General features: G+C 37.8%; 1 protein-coding gene across 6 annotated transcripts in view; it reads left to right on the top strand.

Annotated features, from left to right (window-relative positions):
- ARMH4 (armadillo like helical domain containing 4) overlaps nt 1-20,239 on the top strand; it is a 151,181-nt gene extending 130,942 nt beyond the window's left edge. For 4 of the 6 annotated variants that reach the window (XM_054448103.2, XM_054448106.2, XM_054448107.1 and 1 more), the window contains 3 exons: nt 12,078-12,109; nt 19,101-19,235; nt 19,479-20,239. In XM_054448103.2, coding sequence (XP_054304078.1) covers nt 12,078-12,109; nt 19,101-19,235; nt 19,479-19,547 — 236 coding nt within the window. In that variant the 3' untranslated portion in view covers nt 19,548-20,239. The remainder of the gene's footprint in view (nt 1-12,077; nt 12,110-19,100; nt 19,236-19,478) is intronic. The other 2 variants (XM_054448105.2, XM_063651647.1) reach the window with 1 other exon arrangement.
- The last annotated feature ends 311 nt before the right edge of the window (nt 20,240-20,550 follow it).

Genomic DNA, 20,550 nt, shown 5'->3' with positions numbered 1-20,550 from the left:
GGACAAGCCATCATTAACAGGAGTTTGGAGGAAGTTGATTCTAACCCTTATGGATGACGTTGAGGGGTTCAAGACTTCATTGGAGGAGGTAACTGCATATGTGTTAGGAATAGAAAGAGAATTAGAATTATAAATGGAGCCTGAAGATGTGACTGAATTGCTGCAGTCTCAGATAAGACTTGAATGGATGAAAACTTGCTTCTTATGGATGAGCAAAGAAAGTGGTTTCTTGAGATAGAATTTACTCCTGGTGTGAACAGTGTTGAAATGACAACAAAGGACTTAGAATATTACAAGAACTTAGCTCACCAAGCAGTGACAGGGTTTGAGAGGATTAATTCTAGTTTTGAAAGAATTTCCATTCTGGGTAAAATGCTCTCAAACAGCATTGCATATATAGAGAAATCCTTCATAAAATGAAGACTCATTCAATGCAGCAAACTTCATTGTTGTTTTATTTTAAGAAATTGACACAGCTACCCCTGCCTTCAGCAACCACCACCTGATTAGTCAGCAGCCATCAGCATTGAGGAAGACCCTGCATCCGGCAAAAATAGTCTGTCAAGGCTCAGATGATCATTAGCATTTTTTGGTAATAAAGTATTTTTAGTTAAAGTATGGATGTGTTTATTTAGACATAATGCAATCTCACACTTACTAGACTATACTATAGTGCAAATATAACTTTTACAGACACTGGGAAACCAAAAAATTTGTGTGACATATCTTATTGCAGCATATCTCCAAGGTATGTCTGTGGTTGGTTTTAATGTACGAAATGAATGAAATTGGTATGGCAAAGGGCCAGCTTGCCTGTATGGTGACTGAATTAGATTAGTGTCTTAGTTTGAGCTCTCCCTAAAAGTAGACCCTGTGACAGGATTGGGTATAAGGAGTTTATTTGGGAGGTGATCCCAGGAAGTATGGAAGTGTGGAGAGGGAGTGAGGAAGTGAGGTGGGGAGGGTGGAAAGCCAATCAATAGAGGAGATGCTAATGAATGGATTATTGCTGGAGCTCCTTGCTGCTGGGGATTCTCTGGGAAGCTGTGTAGAACACATGTCAGAAATGAGGAAAACTGGGGGATTTACCTGATGTAATGAGGCAGAATAGTGGCTTCCCCAAAAGATGTCTACCTCTTAATCCCTGGAACATGGGGATATGTTACCTTACATGGCGAGAGCTACTTAGCAGTTGTGATTGACTTAAGGACCTGGAGATGGGGAGATTGTCACAACGGTCTTTCTGAGAGAGAATTAGGAGGGTTAGAGTCAGAGAAGAAAATATGACAGTGGGAGGCAGAGCTTGGAGAGTGGCGGTGGGGACAGAGAGAGAGAGAGAGTTGAAGATGTTATGCTGTTGACTTTGAAGATGGAGGAATAGGCCATGAGCCAAGGATTGCATGTGGATTCTAGAAGCTGGAAAAGGCAAGGAAAAGATTCTGTCCTAGAGCCTCTAGAAGGAACTAACCCTGTTGACACCTTGACTTTAGGCTATGAGTCTGATTTTTGGCCTTTCTGCCTCCAGAAATATAAGATAACAAATGTGTGTTGCTTTATTCCATTATGTTTGTGGTATTGTTATAGTAGCTTTAGGAAACTACTATACTATACCAGTGTATTAATATACTTGCAGCCCTCCTTGGTTGCAGATGGCTCCTAGGGTGATAACTTCTCTGTGTTTCTGGCCAACCCACCAAAGGCTAACCTGAAAAAAGGTTTTGTTTGATCAATGAAATGTGAAAATGTCCTCATAAATGCTTGGAACGAGCTCTTCTGGGTTGTTTCACATGAACAGTCCAGGTTTCTGAGCCTCTCTGACCATTCCCTACCTGTCTTTTCTCCTGGCCCTTTCTCCTCTGGCTGGTCTTTAAATGTTGGGGAACCAGGATTATGATCTTGACCTCCAGTCTCACTCTGTGATGGATAATTTTATGTGTCAACTTGACTGGACCATGGGTGCCCAGGCATTTGATCAAACACTATATTGGTTGTGTTTGTGAGGGTGTTTCTGGATGAGATTAACATTTTGTATTAGTCCATTTTTATACTGCCATGAAGAAATACCCGAGACAGTGCAACTTATAAAGAAAAAGAGGTTTAATGGACTCAATTCCATATGGCTGGGGAGGCCTCACAATCATGGCAGAAGGCTAAGGAGGAGCAAAGGCACATCCTACATGGCAGCAGGCAAGAGAGCATGTGCAGGGGAATGGCCCTTTATAAAACCAACAGATCTTGTGAGACTTAATCACTATCATGAGAACAGCATGGGAAAACCCCCCCATGATTTAATTATCTCCCACCAAGTCCCTCCCAAGCCATGCGAGGATAGTGGCAGTTACGATTCAAGATGAAACTTGGGTGAGGACACAGCCAAACCGTATCGCATTTGAATCTGTAGACTGGGTAAATACCCTCCTAACGTGGATGGGCTTCATCCAATCCATTGAAGGCCTAAATGGAACAATAAGTCCAACTGCCCTATGAAAAGGGGCAATTCCTCCTGCCTGACAGCCTGAAAACTGAGACATTGTTTTTTTCCCCTCTGCCTTCGGGTGTGAAACACCAGCTCTTCCTGGGTTTTGAGCTTGCAGGCTTTTGGAGTACATCAACTCTCCTGGTTCTCAGGCCTTTGGACTTGGGCTGGAACTAAACCAGTGGCTCTCCTAGATCTCCAGTTTACAGGCAGTAGATCTTGGAAAGTCTCAGTTTTCATTATCACATGAGCCAACGCCTTATAATAAATCATTCTCTCTCTCTTCAGCATTGCTCCTTCTGAGTTTTAAGGTTCACCCTAAGATTTCTGCCACTCAGTTGGCTGTTGCCCAATGGAGAGCTAAGGATGTTGCTACCCTGGCACACAGGACTGAGTTGGAAAAGTCCTTGGCGAACATGGAACTAAGAGATCCAGTTTATTTTCTCTGAATGAGAAAGACATATACAAAGAGAGTCCCCTCACCCCACACACACCACAGACAGGAAGAGAGAGACAGGGAGAGAAAGATAATAGAGCAACAGAACCAGGCAGACATCCAGACACAGAGTCAGAGAGAAAGAGACAAGGGGAGGGAGAGAAAGGACAGACAGACAGAAATCACAATGTGATATGCAGAGACACCATGAGAGACAGAGACAGAGGGAGACACATATAGAGGCAGAAAGAGAAGCACATTTGTCAGAGAGAGGGAACAGAGAGGAGAAGGTAAAGGAGTCAGAATACCAGGTGAGCTAATACATGCCGCCTCCCAGCTTGAGTATCTCCCATCTCCAGAACTCAGGAAAGCCCCGTGGGCTGTGATAAGGTCTCCTTGGCCCACCTGCCCTCACCCCTCCCCAGAGTGACCCATGGGTGTACCGAACAGGCTTTAGAGCCATAAAGGTCTGAGTTCCGATTCCAGATCAGCTGCTCTTTAGCTGTGTGACTCTGAGCACTACTTGAGCTTCATTTTCTTTATCTGTAAAATAGTGGATAATACTATCTACCTCGCAAAATTTTTGTGAGGTGTTCAACAAATCTTTATTATTATTTCAGACAAATCCTGGATCTCTTCTGGCTCCCATCCCTTCCCCTTTAGTAAAAGGGAATTTATGCATATATCTGGGATAAATATAGTCCATAAAACTTTGTTACTGGAAATAAATGAAAATTAAACATACTCCTCTAAATAAACAGTTTGGGATACGTTTCAGCCACAGCCCATTAAAACACATCCATTGGTAGGATGCATGGAAATGTTATTTTATTTTTTTAAATTATATTTTATTATTATTTTTTTGAGACAGAGTCTCACTCTGTCACCCAGGCTGGAGTACAATGGCGTGATCTTGGCTCACTGCAACCTCCATCTCCTGGGTTCAAGCAATTCTCCTGCCTCGGTGTCCTGAGTAGCTGGAACTACAGGCACATGCCACCATACTCGGCTAATTTTTGTATTTTTAGTAGAGACGGGGTTTCACCTTATTGGCCAGGATGGTGGAAATGTTATTTTATCTGCAGCTGCATCTTTGATCTTCACACCTTTTTCGTTAGGCAGAAAAACTAGGAGAGTGGCAAGTTGCTACACCTGGGACTCATATACACAAGAGGGTGCTGGTGAGCATGAGAAAGGATCTATTTTTAATAACCCATGACTACTTTTTTTATAAAAAAATTAGATTTTAATTGACAAATAAAAATCATATATATTTATCAACATGACTATTGAAATTCAAAACAACATAATGTTTTGAAATATGTATACATTGTTGAAAGGCTAAATCAAGCTAATAACATACTTAGTCTTACCTCACATACTTAGCATTTTTGTGGTAAGAACACTTAAAATCTACTCTTTCAGCAATTTTCAAGAATACAATACATTGCGATTAACAATAGTTATGTGTTGTACAATAGATCTCTTGAACTTATTCCTCGTACCTATATCCTTTGACTAATATCTCTCCAACATGACCCCCTCCTACACCTGGTAACCACCCTTCTCTGCTTCTGTGAGTTATACTTTTTCAGATTCTACATATAAATGAGATCGTGCGATATTTGTCTTTCTGTGCCTAGCTTATTTTACTTACATAATGTCCTCCAGGCTCATCCATGTTGCTGCAAATGATAAGATTTTATTCTTTTTTTATGGCTGAATAATATTCCAGTGTGTTTATATACAGTACCACATTTTCTTTATTCATGTGTTGACTGGCACTTAAGTTGATTTTATATCTTTTTTTTTTTCAATCTTTTTTTTTTATTATACTTTAAGTTTTAGGTTACATGTACACAATATGCAGGTTAGTTACATACGTATACATGTGCCATGCTGGTGTGCTGCACCCATTAACTCATCATTTAGCATTAGGTATATCTCCTAATGCTATCCCTCCCCGCTCCCCCCCACCCCACAACTGTCCCCAGAGTGTGATATTCCCCTTCCTGTGTCCATGTGTTCTCATTGTTCAATTCCCACCTATGAGTGAGAACATGCGGTGTTTGGTTTTTCGTCCTTGTGATAGTTTACTGAGAATGATGATTTCCAGTTTCATCCATGTCCCTACAAAGGACATGAACTCATCATTTTTTATGGCTGCATAGTATTCCATGGTGTATATGTGCCACATTTTCTTAATCCAGTCTATCATTGTTGGACATTTGGGTTAGTTCCAAGTCTTTGCTATTGTGAATAGTGCCGCAATAAACATACGTGTGCATGTGTCTTTATAGCAGCATGATTTATAGTCCTTTGGGTATATACCCAGTAATGGGATGGCTGGGTCAAATGGTATTTCTAGTTCTAGATCCCTGAGGAATCACCACACTGACTTCCACAAGGGTTGAACTAGTTTACAGTCCCACCAACAGTGTAAAAGTGATTCTATATCTTGAGTATTGTGAATAGTGCTGCAGTGAACATGAGTGCAGATATCTCTTCAACATACTGATTTATTTTCCTTTGAATATGTACCCAGTAGTGGGATTGCAGGGTCACATGATAGTTCTATTTTAATTTTTTGAGGAACCTCCAAACTGTTTTCCGTAATGGCTGTACCAACTTACATTGCCACCAACAGTGAACAGGGATTTCCTTTTTTTACATCCTTGCCAAACCTTGTTATCTTTTGTCTTTTTGATAATAGCCTTTCTAATAGGTGTGAATTCATATCTCATTGTACATTTAATTTGCTTATCACTGATAAGCAAATATTAGTGAAGTGAAGATAAACAAAGATAATTAGTGAAGTTGAACGTTTTTCATGTACTTTTTGACCATTTGTATGTCTTTTTTTTGAGAAATGTCTATTCAGTCCTTCCCCCATATTTGTTTTCTTGCTATTCAGTTATATGAGTTCATTATATATTTTGGGTATTAACCCCTTATCAGATATATAGTTTGCAAATATTTTCTCCCATTCTATAGCTTGTCTTTTCACTCTGTTGGTTGTCTCCTTGGCTATATGGAAGCTTTTTAGTTTGATAAAATCCCAGTTGTCTATTTTTGTTTTTGTTTCCTGTGCTTTTGGAGTGATAGCAAAAAAATCATTGCCATGTCCAATGTCATAAAGCTTTTCCCTTTTATTATCGTCTAGTAGGTTTATAATTTCAGGTCTTATATTTAAGTTTTAATTCATTTTGAGTTGATTTTTGTATATGGTGTGAGATGAGGCTCTAAGTTTATTCTTTTGCATGTGGATATCCAGTTTTCACAAAACAACTTGTTAAAGAGACTGTCCTTTCCCCATTGTGTGTTCTCAGCACCTTTGTTGAAAATCAGTTGATGGTAAATGCGTTAATTTATTTCTGGGCTCTCGAGTCTGTTTCATTGGTCTATGTATCTGTTTTTATGCCAATGCCATGCTGTCTTGGTTATGTAATATATTTTGAAGTTAGGTACTTTGATGCCTCCAGCTTTGTTTTTTGTTGTTGTTGTTGTTGTTGAAGATTGCTTTGGCCATTTTGTGGTCTTTTGTGGTTCCATACAAATTTTAAGATCATTTTTCTCTATTTCTGTGAAAAATGTCATTGGGATTTTGGTAGAGATTGCATTGAATATGTAGATGGTTTTAGATTATATGGACATTTAAACAATATTAATCTAGTCTGTGAACATGGGGTATTTCCATTTATTTGTGTCTTCTTCAATCTCTTTCATCAATGTTTTATAGATTTTAGTGAACAAGTCTTTCACCTCCTTGATTAAATTTATGCCTAAGTATTTTTTTTGTAGCTATTGTGAATAGAATTGTTTTCTTGATTTCTGTTTTAGATAATTTGTTGGTAGGATATAGAAATGCTTGATTTGTGCATGTTGATTTTGTATCCTGCAAATTTACTGAATTTGTTTATAACTTCTAACCATTTTTTTGGTGGAGTTTTTAGTTTTGTATTTTTATATAAATAAGATTATGTCATCTGCAAACAGCGACAATTTAAGTTCTTCCTTTTATTATTTTGAGACAGGGTCTTGGTCTGTTGCCAAGGCTGGAGTGCAGTGGCATGAACACAGCTCACCGCAGCCTCAATCTCCTGGGCTCAAGCAATCCTCTCACCTCAGCCTCCTGAGTAGCTGAGACTACAGATGTGCCACCACGCCCAGCTAATTTTTGTAGTTTTTGTAGAGACAAGGTTTTGCTGTGTTGCCCAGGCTGGTCTTGAACTCCTGGGCTCAAGTGAGCCACCCGCCTCAGCCTCCTGAAGTGCTAGGATTACAGGTGTGAGCCACTGTGCCCAGCCAAAGTTCTTCCTTTTTAATTTGGATGGCTTTTATTTGTTCTCCTACCTAATTGCTCTGGCCAGGACTTCCACTGCTAAGTTGAATATAAGTGACAAGAGTGAGCATCCTTGTCTTGTTCCTGATCTTAGAGGAAAAGCCCTCAACTTTTCACCATTGAGTATAATATTAGCTGTGGGCTTGTTATATATGACCTTTATTCATGCCTACTTTCTTTTCTGTGTACCTTTCTCTCTACTAGAAGGAGACCAGAGGCCTTATTATAGCACTGTGCTCTTGGATTTGCATTAAATAAAATTTCAAGGAAGATAACAAAACAGAGGGATTAGAGTGAATCTGTAGCTGTGGGCTGAACTGTGAGCCAAGTGGAAAGGCTCTAACTTCTTGTGTTCACTATCAGCAATCTACTATCTTTAATTTGCAAAGGTTTATGGAATTTTGGGGGTTTTGTTGTAAAATGTGTTTTTTTCTTAATTTAAAAGTAGTGAGAAATTGTGATTTGCTAAATCCTAAAAATACAGAGAATAAAAGAAAAATCACCCGTAATTCTACCAATTAATCAACTGAATTGATTAATTCAGTTAACATTTTGATGTGCATTGTTCAAATTTTACACATAATATTTTTTATCTACAAACTCAGGCTCACATTATACTACACTGTTTTTTTCCTTTGCAATGTATAAGTTGAACAACATCTTGCCATTAAGTATTTTAAAAATAATTTTATTTTCATATAATACTCTGTAGACATAACCTAAGGTTTTGTTTTCCCTTGAGTGTTTAAACCAATCCTGTTTTGTTGGATATTAATATTGTTTACATGCTCCTTTTTATTATAAATATTTTGTGAACATGATTTAAACAAAATTTTTGTGCATATTCATGGTTAATCCTTTAAGATACATGTCTTCTATAACTGGAGCTTCGTATAAAACATTTTAACCTTAATAAAGCTTTTGATATGGATTGCAAATCTCCCCTCCACCTCTGTACCTTTGAAAAGCTGTATCCATTCATACTTCTTTACTGTGATGTTTGTCTATTTTTTAAAAATTGCAGCTGTCAGTTTTCCTGTTTATAAATAATCATCTTTAAATTTTTTAAAATTTAAATTTAAATTCTATTTTATTTTTTTGTAGAGACGGGAGTCTCGCTATGTTGTCTAGACTGGTCTCAAGCAATCTGCCTGCCTTGGCCTCCCAAAGTGCTGGGATTACAAGCATGTGCCAGTGTGTCTGGCCATCATCTTTTTTTTTTTAACTAAAAATATTTCTTTATAATTTTCTTTCTTCTTGCATTACATTCTCTTATCATTTTCTACTCCTTAAGTTTTAAAATGTTCATTGCATAAAATGTATATTTATTGCGACTTGAATGTTTTACCAAAAACTGTTTATAGGATCCTCATGAATGAGAATCATGCTTATTCAAAGACTGTGAACTCACTTAAATAAATATTTTCTGAAAGAAGGAAAAATACTTATTAAGCACCTGAGTGTTCAATACTGTGCAGGGGACCCTGGCGGATACCTGAGAGGCACAAGGCATGGCGCTCTGGGGTCTCATATTCTTAGATGGGGAAACGTCATCAGGCTCACAGTCTAAGAATAGTGTTTCCTCAACCTTTTTAGACCTATGCCCACCAGAATACTTACTCACTATCCTCTCTCTCCAGCCAAGAATATTTTGCCTGGCTTTCCCACTCTGTGTTATGAATTACTGAACTAGATCAATGGAACATGCTCCTTCAGATATCTGTGCACATGTAAACATCTTGCACTGATGTGCCTTCTTGCCTTCAGTGAAGAATTTCTTCGTTAGATAATCATCCAAAGTAGGACTCTGTGAAATTTACTCTAAGAACCTAAGATGTGGACAGTTTACCAGTGAAGCCTGGCTTGATAAGGCCTAAGTTAAAATGCTTCTCTTGGCGATGAGTTTCCTACAGTACACAAGCCTATCAGTGCCTTGGACCCTGGGTTGGTCTTTGCCTCCTTTTCCTCTTCTCCAGGCTATCCCTATCCTGCACCATCTTGCCTCCTCCACTAGGTGCTCATATTAACATTCCTGCCTCCACCTCTCTTTTGATTTGCCCTATTTATTGTATAATACCCAACTGAGTCACTGATTGCAAGCATCTTGCTTCAAAGGTTGGTGGGTTCTGCCTTGCACTCTCGCAACTGGCTTTCCTCCTCTGTTCTTCACTCTTTCAGTCCCTACATTGCTGCTTGTCATCCACTTCTTATAGACTTGGTGGCCTAACCCCTTTCTCACTGGAATTAGGTCTTATAACTTCTGCTGACCCACTTTAAAGCATAATGCCTGATCAAACACAATGTACGTAATAAATATTTGTTGAATGAACAAATTGGAAACATTATCTTGCTTCTATTTAAATATGTGTCATGGGCTTAAGTGAGACGTATTTACAAAATACTCATATTTTACTTACCTTTCTTCCCCTCCTGCCCTAGATTTCTGTACTAAACACTTTGCATTTGTTATTTCTAATCTTCACAACAATCTTGCAAGACAGATATTGCCATCTCTCTATATAAGGAAGCTGTGGGTCCAGAGTTTCTCCAAATTCACTCAGTGAATCAGTGGTGGATCTTACTTCTCCATGGAACCACTCCTAGAATCACTAACCCCTGGCCTTATTCTTGAGGCTCCTAGACTTTCTTCTTTTGACCTCCCCATGACCCTGTACTTATCCTGATTGATCACGACCATCTTTGTCTGAATCCCTTTGAGACAGAGGGAGCTAGGAGGGAAGAACAAGAGAGAGGTCTTGACAAGGGCTCTACATGAGAGATTAAAGCCAGGACCTGAGGGAGGTAGAAGGGCCAAAGGTAGCTTCACATTTTCAACTTGAAGGAGCAGAAGAGTGGTAGTATCACCAAAAGAAATTGGTAGTTCGAAAGGCTTACTCCTGGGTTTTAAAATCAGGTTTGAGTTCCAATGACTTTCTTTTTTTTTTTTTTTTTTTTTGAGATGGAGTCTTGCTCTGTTGCCCAGGCTGGAGTGCAGTGGTGTGACCTTGGCTCACTGCAACCTCTGCCTTCTGGGTTCAAGTGATTCTCCTACCTCAGTCTCCTGAGTAGCTGCGATTACAGGTGTCTGCCACCAGGCCTTGCTAATTTTTTTGTATTTTTAGTAGAGACGGAGTTTCACCATGTTGGCCAGGCTGGTCTTGAACTTCACCTGCCTCTGCCTCTCCAAGTGCTGGGATTACAGGTGTGAGCCACCGTGTTCGGCCTCAATGACACCTTACTCTCTGGTTAACCATGAGCAAGTCTCTTAGCTTCTCTTGAGCCCCAGTTTCCTCATCTTTTCCCTGAGCATAATCTGACCTGACTCTCATGTTTGTCATTCGTTTGCTGTTCAAGTGATGCAATGCATGTGGCATGCTTTGTAAAGGGTGGAGCTGTGTGCATGCTAGCCATCATCAGTATTTTCAGATATGTTATACTAGAGTCAGATTGTAAATGGAGGCACCGACTTCTTGGTTAAAGTATATCTATGCGAGGGGCCAGCAAACTGTAGTCCATGGCCCATATGTAGCCTGCTGCCTGCTTTTGTATGGCTCCTGAGCAAAGAATGCTTTTTACATTTTAATAGCATTGAAAAAAATCAAAAGAAAAATATTTATGACATTTGAAGATTACATGAAATTCAAATTTTAATATCCATAAATAAAGTTTATTGGAGCGTAGCTGAACCTATTTATTTATATATTGTCTACGGCCACTTTTGTGTTACATAAGATCAGAGTTGAGTAGTTGTGACAGAGACTATACACTCTGCAAAACCTGAGATATTAACTATCTGACTCTTCATAATAAAAGTTTTCTGCTCTGTTTCCTTCCTTCCTATCTGTTGAAGCTTCTGAAAAGCAGAGAAAATTTCAGGAAATCTTAAAAGTTTTTTTTACACTTATTTCTTTTGTTTGATAATAAAGGTAAAATGAGAATATATTTGTCTTTTTTTCCTCCTTTCTGATGCTTTTAAAAGTAAATCTTCATTCAATGTTGAAACATTATTATGACTTTGAAAGGTAATTAAGGGTAAAAAACCACCAACAAACTCAAACCAACCTTAACATGGCCATTCTAACACATATTTCAAAAATGAAATTGATGCTTCCTTCTACTCTTGGCTTATTTATGTATTCCCAAATGGCTGTAACTATGGTCTACATAAAATTTCATAGTTGATCAGCCTTTTTCAGTTGGCTTTGTGAATATTACTTGGTGATTGCTTTTATTTTTCATGGTGGTTGTATTGCTATAGAATGGTAGTTCACAAGTTATATGTCTTTCTGAAATACTTCTTGTTCTTGCCTTTCATCCAATCCTTGCTTCTTCAAATATGATTGCAAATGCTTCTCTTTGGAGCCAGCTCTTGGCAACCTGGGCTTGCTTATTTTCCCTTCCTCCCTTAATCTCTGCCGTCTGATATTGATTCAAGTGCAGCATTCCCACTGAGCTTACAAACTGAGAAAGATGAGAAATAAAGCCAAAGAAAAAGTGTCAGAGAATAAATGAACTTGATATTTTAAAGGTGATTTTCACTTTGCCCACACCTCCCCACTAATCTTTCAATAATAATAGAAAAAACATTTAGCAAACAAAAATATTCTCCATTTATGTAATAATAATATGAGGGATGTTTGTGCTGTCCATTGCATTTCTAAATAAGTAGAAATAAAAATAAGGCCATATTGTCATTATGTTATATTGTTAATCCTTTTACTGTATTTAATACAAAAAACTCTTTAATTTGTCAAATTAACTTCATACCATGAATTATAAGTAAAAGATGGTTATTTACATTTTATTATCTTATTTTTTCCTAGTGAGAAGCTGGATGGAAAAATTAAAAGACAAGGTAAGAAAAGTATTTTCTTCAATTGGATTATTTTTAGGGGCATATAGCTTTATTAAGCAAAAGATCTTCAGAGTAGTGGAGCTTTAGTTTATTATTCTGATTCTGGTAATCTATCTAAAGATTCAGGGCCACTTACAGTACCCTGCAAAAAAGAAGGCTTTCCCTTTAAATCCCTTCTTTTAGAACACAGGAGACACCTTATTCTTTGCAGTACCATTCACTCTTATAAAAGTATAAGAATTTACCTTGTTTGATATGCTCCACAGAATAATATCGTTGACATATCAAGGTGAAGTTTCTTTTCGGGAATTTCCGGATTGTCATCCCATTCCATCTGGCTTTTTTTTTTTTTCTAATATGAGACTCTCTAGGTATGCAGTTTATCACCGTGCTGCCACTTACTAGGTATTGATTAGCTGACCTGTCTGGAATGGCCAACTATAGATAAAGATTTTCTTTTTTTGCATTAATTCTGCCATCTACATAGTGATTGACAATGTTAACTTCCAGGTTGATATTGTTCATTTTCTTTTGATTTTCAATCCTCTCCAAGTTTTCACTTTTGGTTACTTGGTAATTTTAAACTGAATTACTCATAAAGGTATTGATGGAGTCCTGAATTCCTTGTTGTAGCCAGTGTCAGATCCCATTGTTACAGCCCAGCTCAAATTTCACTGGGATTTCAGCTAAATGGAAATCTTTTCAGTGGTCAGATATTGAGTTACCTTCAATTCATCAGTCTCAATATATTTCTATTGATGGCATTCCATATCTTTTTTATTACCTGCAGTCAATTTCCCTCATATTTGAATTATTAATATTATTTTGCTACAGCTTAATATTAAAGAATACAACATTCAATTGCAAATAAATTTATATAATTGTATTAATTCTCCTTACTATTTCTGCTTCTCAGTAAAATTTAGCACAGATAGTTTTTGAGAATGAGACTATTTTGTGTTCATATAAATTAAAATTGACATTGAAAAATTTTAAGCCTGTTGAGGTCAATGGATGCCATTTTGGTATTTGTAATGGATCCAATTGTGAAGAGAGGTGGGCTGTGATCAGATGGACTGAGAAAAACTTGGGGGGAAGAAAAGCTCAAAAGTTTAGAACTGGATATATTTACATTGGTAGTGTTTCTTGTTATTTTTCAGGGAAAAATATGATGCAATGAAAATTAAACAGGATTTGTTATGTTAACCTAGGAATTCATATATCCTTGTTTCCATAGAAAGTATCCTGAGTTATTTAAGAAAGGGACCAAAAAAAAAAAAAAAAAAGCGTAAGAAAATAAATTTTGGCATGTAAACGGTTTTGAAATTTGATATTGTTAAATTTCTTATCTGCATGTATATATAGCTTTACCATTCCCTAAAAAAATCTGTACAGCTTTAGAGAAAGGCCATTTTTTTTATTCCTATGAACCCTTTATTCTTGTCTTGTCTCAAAATCTTTTTTTTTTAATGTATACAATTTGTGGATTTTAATATATGCAAAGATCCATGAGACAATCAGTACTTCTCAAAATCTTGGTACCTTTTTCTTGCTCCATTTTATCAAGAGAAATAATTTTGTATGTGACCCCTAGTTTTCTGGCTTATTTTGAAGTTTTTTCAGCTTTCTCATCACTTTCTTCTGTAGTATTTTTTTCAGTATATTTTAATTAAAAAAATTGTAAGAAGAAAATTTTGGATTCCAATAGTGACTGTCATGTGTGCCTATATCTTCATCTTTTGACTCTTGAAGGGACTCTTTAAATCTTCCCCATGTTCCCTGCCTTCTTCCATGCTTGAACGATTACATGCTAATTTGATATGTATATTTTATATGTATATACACACATGTGTACATATATCTTCGTTTAACAAGTCTTGCAGGTGATCCTGATACATGCTGGAGTTTGAGAAGATACATGTACATAGATCTTACACACACATATATATATACACATATGTCTTCCTCACTCTCTGTTTGTCCATCCATCCATCCATCCATCATCTATTAAAGTCTTGTTAGTCATTATCTTCAGAAACTATTTGAGTACAAAACTGTTGTCTCTTTGATGAAAGTCACAGAATCCCTTAGAACTAAAAACTAAACTACATGCCTAACCTGGCTCTTCAGGCAAGCCAGGACACTCTGTCAGGTTAGCTTCATTTAATTGTTCCAGTATTGAGTCTCTGTTGGTTATCTGGATTCTAGAAAGGGTGGTGTTTTCAAAAGTTCTGAATTATTCCTCTTGTTGTTGTAGTTTAGTGTTTCTATATTAAGATTAAGATCAGCTGTGAATGACAGACAATCCGCCCCCACCCCCAATGACAATGGCTTAGCCAAGATAGAAGTTTGTTATCTCTCTCTCTCTCTCTTTTTTTTATTTGGCAGAGTCTCACTCTGTCACCCAGGCTGGAGTGCAGTGGCATGATCTTGGCTCACTGCAACCTCTGCCTCCCGGGTTCAAGCGATTCTCATGCCTCAGCCTCCTGAGTAGCTGGGATTACAGACATGCACCACTATGCCCAGTTAATTTTTGTATTTTTAGTAGAGACGAGGTTTTACCATGTTGGCCAGGGTGGTCTTGAACTCCTGGCCTTATCTGACCTGCTCGCCTCGGCCTCCCAAAGTGCTGGGATTACAGGCATGAGCCACTGTGCCCGGCCCCTATTGTGTCTTGTTTTTAAGTCTGGAGATAGTCACAGGTTAGTGGGGAGTTACACAGTGAGAGGGGCCTAAGCTTCTTCTATCTGATGCTCCACCATTTGTGACCTTCATTCCCAAGGTCACCTCATGATCCTGGATGGCACTTCTGACTTAGCTATGTGCATATTCTAGCCAGAGGAAGGAGGAAAAAGGGGGAGGCTAATGACACCCTTTTCTTTTTAAAAGGGAGGATAAAAGCACTGCCATTCTTAAAGGGGAAGAATAAAGGCTCTGCTCCCCTTTTATTGAATGTATCTTGAAATTTTCTTATGCCACTGACATATCATCTTTTTGGTGAAACTTACCACATGGTTGTACCCAGCTTCCCAGCAGGCAAGAAGTCATCTTTATTTTGTGCCCAGTCCCAAATTGGAAGCTCTTTTGCTATAGAAGAAGAAAAGAATGGATATTGAAGGACACTTCCTGTATTAATTCCATCATTAACTGTCTTCTTGGCTCATCCAAGTTGGTGATCCTTGTTAGGCAAGTTTTAACTTGGCTACCCATTAGTATATCTTTTCAGCATCTAAATTGATTTTCAAAACTGAAGATGCATAACAATTTTAATTGTGTAATAAAGACCAGACCTGTTGTTATATCAATAAAACCAATCTATTTCTTCTAGCTTTAGGAAACCATCCAGAAAATGAATGGCCCAGTCTATACTTCATAGCAGCAATTCTCAATGTATGGTCTGGACTAGCAGCATCAGCATCACCTGGAGCTTGTTGGATGTGCAAATTCTCAGACTCCACCATAGACCTACCTCCCAGGAACTCTGGGAATGGGGCCCAACAATCTGCATTTTAGCAAGTCTTGCAGGTGATCCTGATGCATGCTGGAGTTTGAGAACAACCATTGCACAGAAATCATAAGGATGCTGTCTCAATTCTGCAGACTTTAGGCAGTACACCATATCATTTGGTTGCCTATGGCTTTCTAGATGACAGATGTTCTGAACAAATATGTTATCCTAAGAAGGAAGGATACCTTTCTTGTTGACCTCAAACAAACAAAACTTCAAAGCCAAGCAAAAACAGGTATATTTAGCAATATTTGACTTATAATTTAGTTTAAAATTTAAAACTTTATTTGGAAATAATTTAAAATTTACAGATGAGATACAAGAGTAAGAATGGTGCAAAGAACATTCCTACACCTTTACCTGGATGTGCCTGTTGTTTGCATTTTACCCCATGTGCTTTATTGTTTGCTGTCACATTCTTCTCTTTTTTCCTGAACCATTTGAGGATAAGTTGCATGTGTTGTGGCCTGTTTGCCCTTATATACTTCAGTGTATATTTCCTAAGAATGAGGATATATTTTAAGCAGATCTCTGTGCAGTTATTAGCTGGAGTATATTCAATATCAATATAATACTTTTATGGAATCTGGCATTCATATTTCAGTTTTTTCAACAAACCCAAAATATCCTTTATAAGAGCATTTTTTCTCCTGTCTCACAGAATCCACTCTAGGATTATGTAACACATTTAGTTGTCATGTTTCTTTAATTTCCTTTAATCTGGAACATTTTTGTAGCCATCTTTTATCTTTTATGACATTAACATTTTTAAAGAACACAGTCTTTTTAAAAAACAGAATATACTTTAAGTTTGTTGGATATTTCCTCATGATTAGATTCAGGTATGCATTCCTGGTTGGAATAATAGATTGGTGCAAGTGTGTCTTTCTCAGGGTGTCACATCTCGGGGAACGTGTATATGCAATAATTTGGAACAGAGAAAAAGTACTAGGCAGAATTTGTAACTTAAAACTGTGTGCATGTTGTCTTATTTATTTTCATTGCTGAAGAAATCAAGTCATGAGCAATTCTAACAGAAGAACTTATTTTCCCTTAGTCAGTTTTGAAAGAAGAATAGTTAAATTATATCTTAAGATGGTACGTTGCTTTGCTCCCATCTTGTAATTTACTTGTAATTTCAAAGCAAGGCAGATGCCACCAAAAAAGAAAAAAAAATAGAGGAGACAAAAAAGAGAGATGTAACTGAAATTTTGTGAAATCTACTTAATTTAGAGCTCTAGCTAAATGTAACCATTCCACAATGAAAGTATACTTTAAAACATCATGTACATGATGAGTACGTACAGTTTTATATGTCAATTTACAAATATATATATAAATTTGAAAAAATAAAGCTCCATAAGTAAAAGGCTTAAGTGTGTCAATAAGAAATGCGGAAATGGTGACATATTTGAGAATACCGATGTTGTTGGTGTGGGATTAAGTTAGAGTATGAAGAGACATGCACAGAGGCTGATCAAGTTGACCTTCCAAAAGTTCAAATGTTACTGTACATGAAAAGCCTAATCATCTGGGCTTAAAGTTTATCATATTTCAACATGTGTGTGTTTCCGTACACTGGGAATGGTAATTAAAAATAATTCACAGTTCTTGTGTGAGCACCAACACTTTGCTGTTGTTCAGTATTTTCCCACATGGAAAATTACAGAGTTTTTAAGTAAGCCTTAAGTAGATTTGGAAGAACTTTAGAAAAAGTTTGGGCTTCTACAAAGCAAATTAATTAATTAATTAATTTTTATTATACTTTAAGTTCTAGGGTACATGTGCACAATGTGCAGGTTTGTTACATATGTATACATGTGCTATGTTGGTGTGCTGCACCCGTTAACTTATCGTTTACATTAGGTATATCTCCTAATGCTATCCCTACCCCCTCCCCTCACCCCACGACAGGTCCCGGTGTGTGATGTTCCCCTTCCTGTGTCCAAATGTTCTCATTGTTCAGTTCCCACCTATGAGTGAGAAGAAGGCATATTAATTTATTGAAAAATGTCTAGGCTTTGTTTCTTCGGGAAAAATACTTAGTATGCTGAGGAACAGTGCTATTGTTCTCAAAGTAATGGAAAAATTTCCATATTTTGCCCTAAGTTAAGACTCTGGGAGGCAGAAACAGTGAGGGAGCTGGCTGAGCACAAGAGGAAAGTGCTGCTGTTTCATAAAGTCTGATGTATTCCTTGGATGTCCTGCTAGAAATGTTGGGAAAACATCACAGCCTGCATACTTCAGCACTTTCAAGAAAACTTTTATCCTCTATCCTGCTCCGTTTTTGGCTCACTTTGAAAAATACTAAAACAATTTGTGCTGTATTAGAAATTTAAAAAATAGTCATATAAATGAATAGACATGAACAATTTAAATTGTTTATGTATTTTGCATGGGTAGACTTCTAGGAAGGGCTTCTTGGGAGGCAAACCATTACCTGTGTTCCCCCGTGAAAGGGCTATAGGTTAGTACATACCCTGTTAGCCCATAGGAGTCTTATTGGCCAAGGTGTAGGGATCACTCTGAGTACAATGGCCTTGCCCTGAGCTTAGGTAGGTCCTGAGGTACTTACTCAAGTCCAGGGATCATCCTGGTCTCTGAGGATAAAAGTATCCATAGTGACACCTTGGAGATACTGGAGACATCGATGAATTTGACACTTCTAGGATCTTTTGGAGGTATCGTGTTGTTGGCAGTGATCTTTGTGTACTTCTCTGCCACTTCCTTTCTTTGGGGCTGGGACATTCAGAATTCCCTCCCAACCTCCAACTTTGTCTTGTCTATTGGGAAGGTGATTCCATTCATAGAAATCACTCCATCCATTTTCTGTGCACACTGTCCCCTTGTCCTTGTCTTTTCTGCCTTTGCTCCAACATCTAACATTCCTCCCCTTGCCTTTGCAGGCCCTTTTTTTCCTTGTTTTTGGAAGCCCTCCCCTTTTACTCACAAGCATTTTCGTCTTTCTTTTCTTACTGTAATGCAGCTAAGACAGACAGAGAGGGAGAAGAGAGGATCACCACTGTCAAGGCCCTCCTTTTACCCACCAGCAAACACACTATTCCAGAGGACACTTTGACCTCCTTTAAGCTTGACTCTGGCTGATATTTCCAATTTATAGCATTTTAGTAGTCCTGGCATTCTCAGAGGCTTACTTCATCCATCTTTAATACAAATTATATTTCTGTCATCAGAACCTGAGGTTGACAAATGTGCATAAGCTAGTGGCTGGAGGTGCCACTAGTTCTGGTTGATTTATTTCAATACTTCTATGTATTTGAAATATCCCCAAAATAGGCCTATCTCTCTCTCTGTTGCCTTCTCCCTAAAAAGTTACTGTATTTTAGGTTTAGTTTTATCTTATAACAAAGCAGACAGGAGAATTCAAAGTATCTAAAAACCTGCTGCCATCCAGCAGAAATGAGAAACCCAGGGCGGCGTGCTCTGTTTAGCATCCTAATGTGTGTTTCCTTTTCTATGCAGGCTGGTTACATGTCTGGGATGCTGGTGCCTGTAGGGGTTGGGATAGCTGGAGCCTTGTTCATCCTGGGAGCCCTCTACAGCATTAAGGTTATGAATCGCCGAAGGAGAAATGGCTTCAAAAGGCATAAAAGAAAGGTATGGAACCAACAATAGCAAAACCTAATCAGTTTCAGAACATTCTTTGCTTATCTAATTTACTTAATAAAGCACATGGGGTTTAATGATGCTTGGGCGGTATTGACGTGCCCAGTGGTCTGGATTAGCTGCTGTAGCTCCTGCCTCGGCTTCGTTTGTTAGCATGTCTTTTAAAGTGGGCCTGTTTCTCAGCTTTGCTCTGTGGCAGAAAGAGTTTAATGCTTTTCTCTTTTCTTTCTCTAGCAGAGAGAATTCAACAGCATGCAAGATCGAGTAATGCTCTTAGCCGACAGCTCTGAAGATGAATTTTGAATTGGACTCGGTTTTAATTGGGATATTCAACGATGCTACTATTCTAATTTTTATTTTGGAGCAGAAAAAAAAAAAAAAGAACAACCTGCCACGTTGCTGCTATCAGGCCATTAGTCCTAGTGTCTGCTGGGTGCTGGGTAGTAGATTTTTCTTGTACTGAGCAGAAATGGCATGTTGTATTTTAGACGTATCATGCAGTATTTGGTTTTATTCTGTAGTGAATTTTCCACAACCGTGGGCTACAACTCATAAATATGCAGCATATATGTTTTTCAGTAGGAGTTGCTACATTAGGCAGAGTAAATATTTTGTAGTTTTCCACAGTGTCTTTTCCTTGGTTTGAATTACCTGCATTGAGAATAATGATTGTTGCCACCAAGGCATGCTTGACTTTGAGATATAAACCTTAACAAAGAATAACTTCTCAAGATACACTCTACCTACTTGAAACAATAGGCTTGTGGGCCATGGTACATACTGCATTTGCATCAAACTAGCAGTAACTCAGAATGAAATCATTTTCATTAAGAAGCTCTCTCAGCATATTAGGATTATATGTAGATTTGTACGTATTTTGCATTATGTACTTCAGTCTCCCAGTTTTATTATTTCTCACCTTCTGTTTTATTCTTATTCTTGGCGAGGAAAAAAATGCACTAGAAATAATACATTAAATTGACTCTTAGTCTTAATGTACGCTTGCTGTCTTAAATAGTGTGATTGAGTCCGACAGAGTCATACATGTTTATGATTAAGAGATATTCTTTTTGTGTACTATTTGATTTTGCCGAGAAAAAATGAAGAAGAATTCAAGAATGAGATGAGGGTAGGTAAGCTCTCAGAGCATTTCTGTCTGCCATTTGGTTCTATGCTTATGTGGCTACTAATGTGACTAATTCAGTGTTGTATTTCCACATCTGTGGTCTTCACCATGGAAAAGGTGGGCTACCATTGGTCCTTATATGACTTTATTAGAAAAATAGACATTCTATCGTTTGTCTGC

The sequence above is a fragment of the Pongo pygmaeus genome, chromosome 15 (genome assembly GCF_028885625.2).
Source record: "Pongo pygmaeus isolate AG05252 chromosome 15, NHGRI_mPonPyg2-v2.0_pri, whole genome shotgun sequence".
NCBI lineage: Eukaryota > Metazoa > Chordata > Mammalia > Primates > Hominidae > Pongo > Pongo pygmaeus.
Note: the sequence above shows the minus strand (reverse complement) of the source record. Positions and strands in the feature narration are given on the sequence as shown.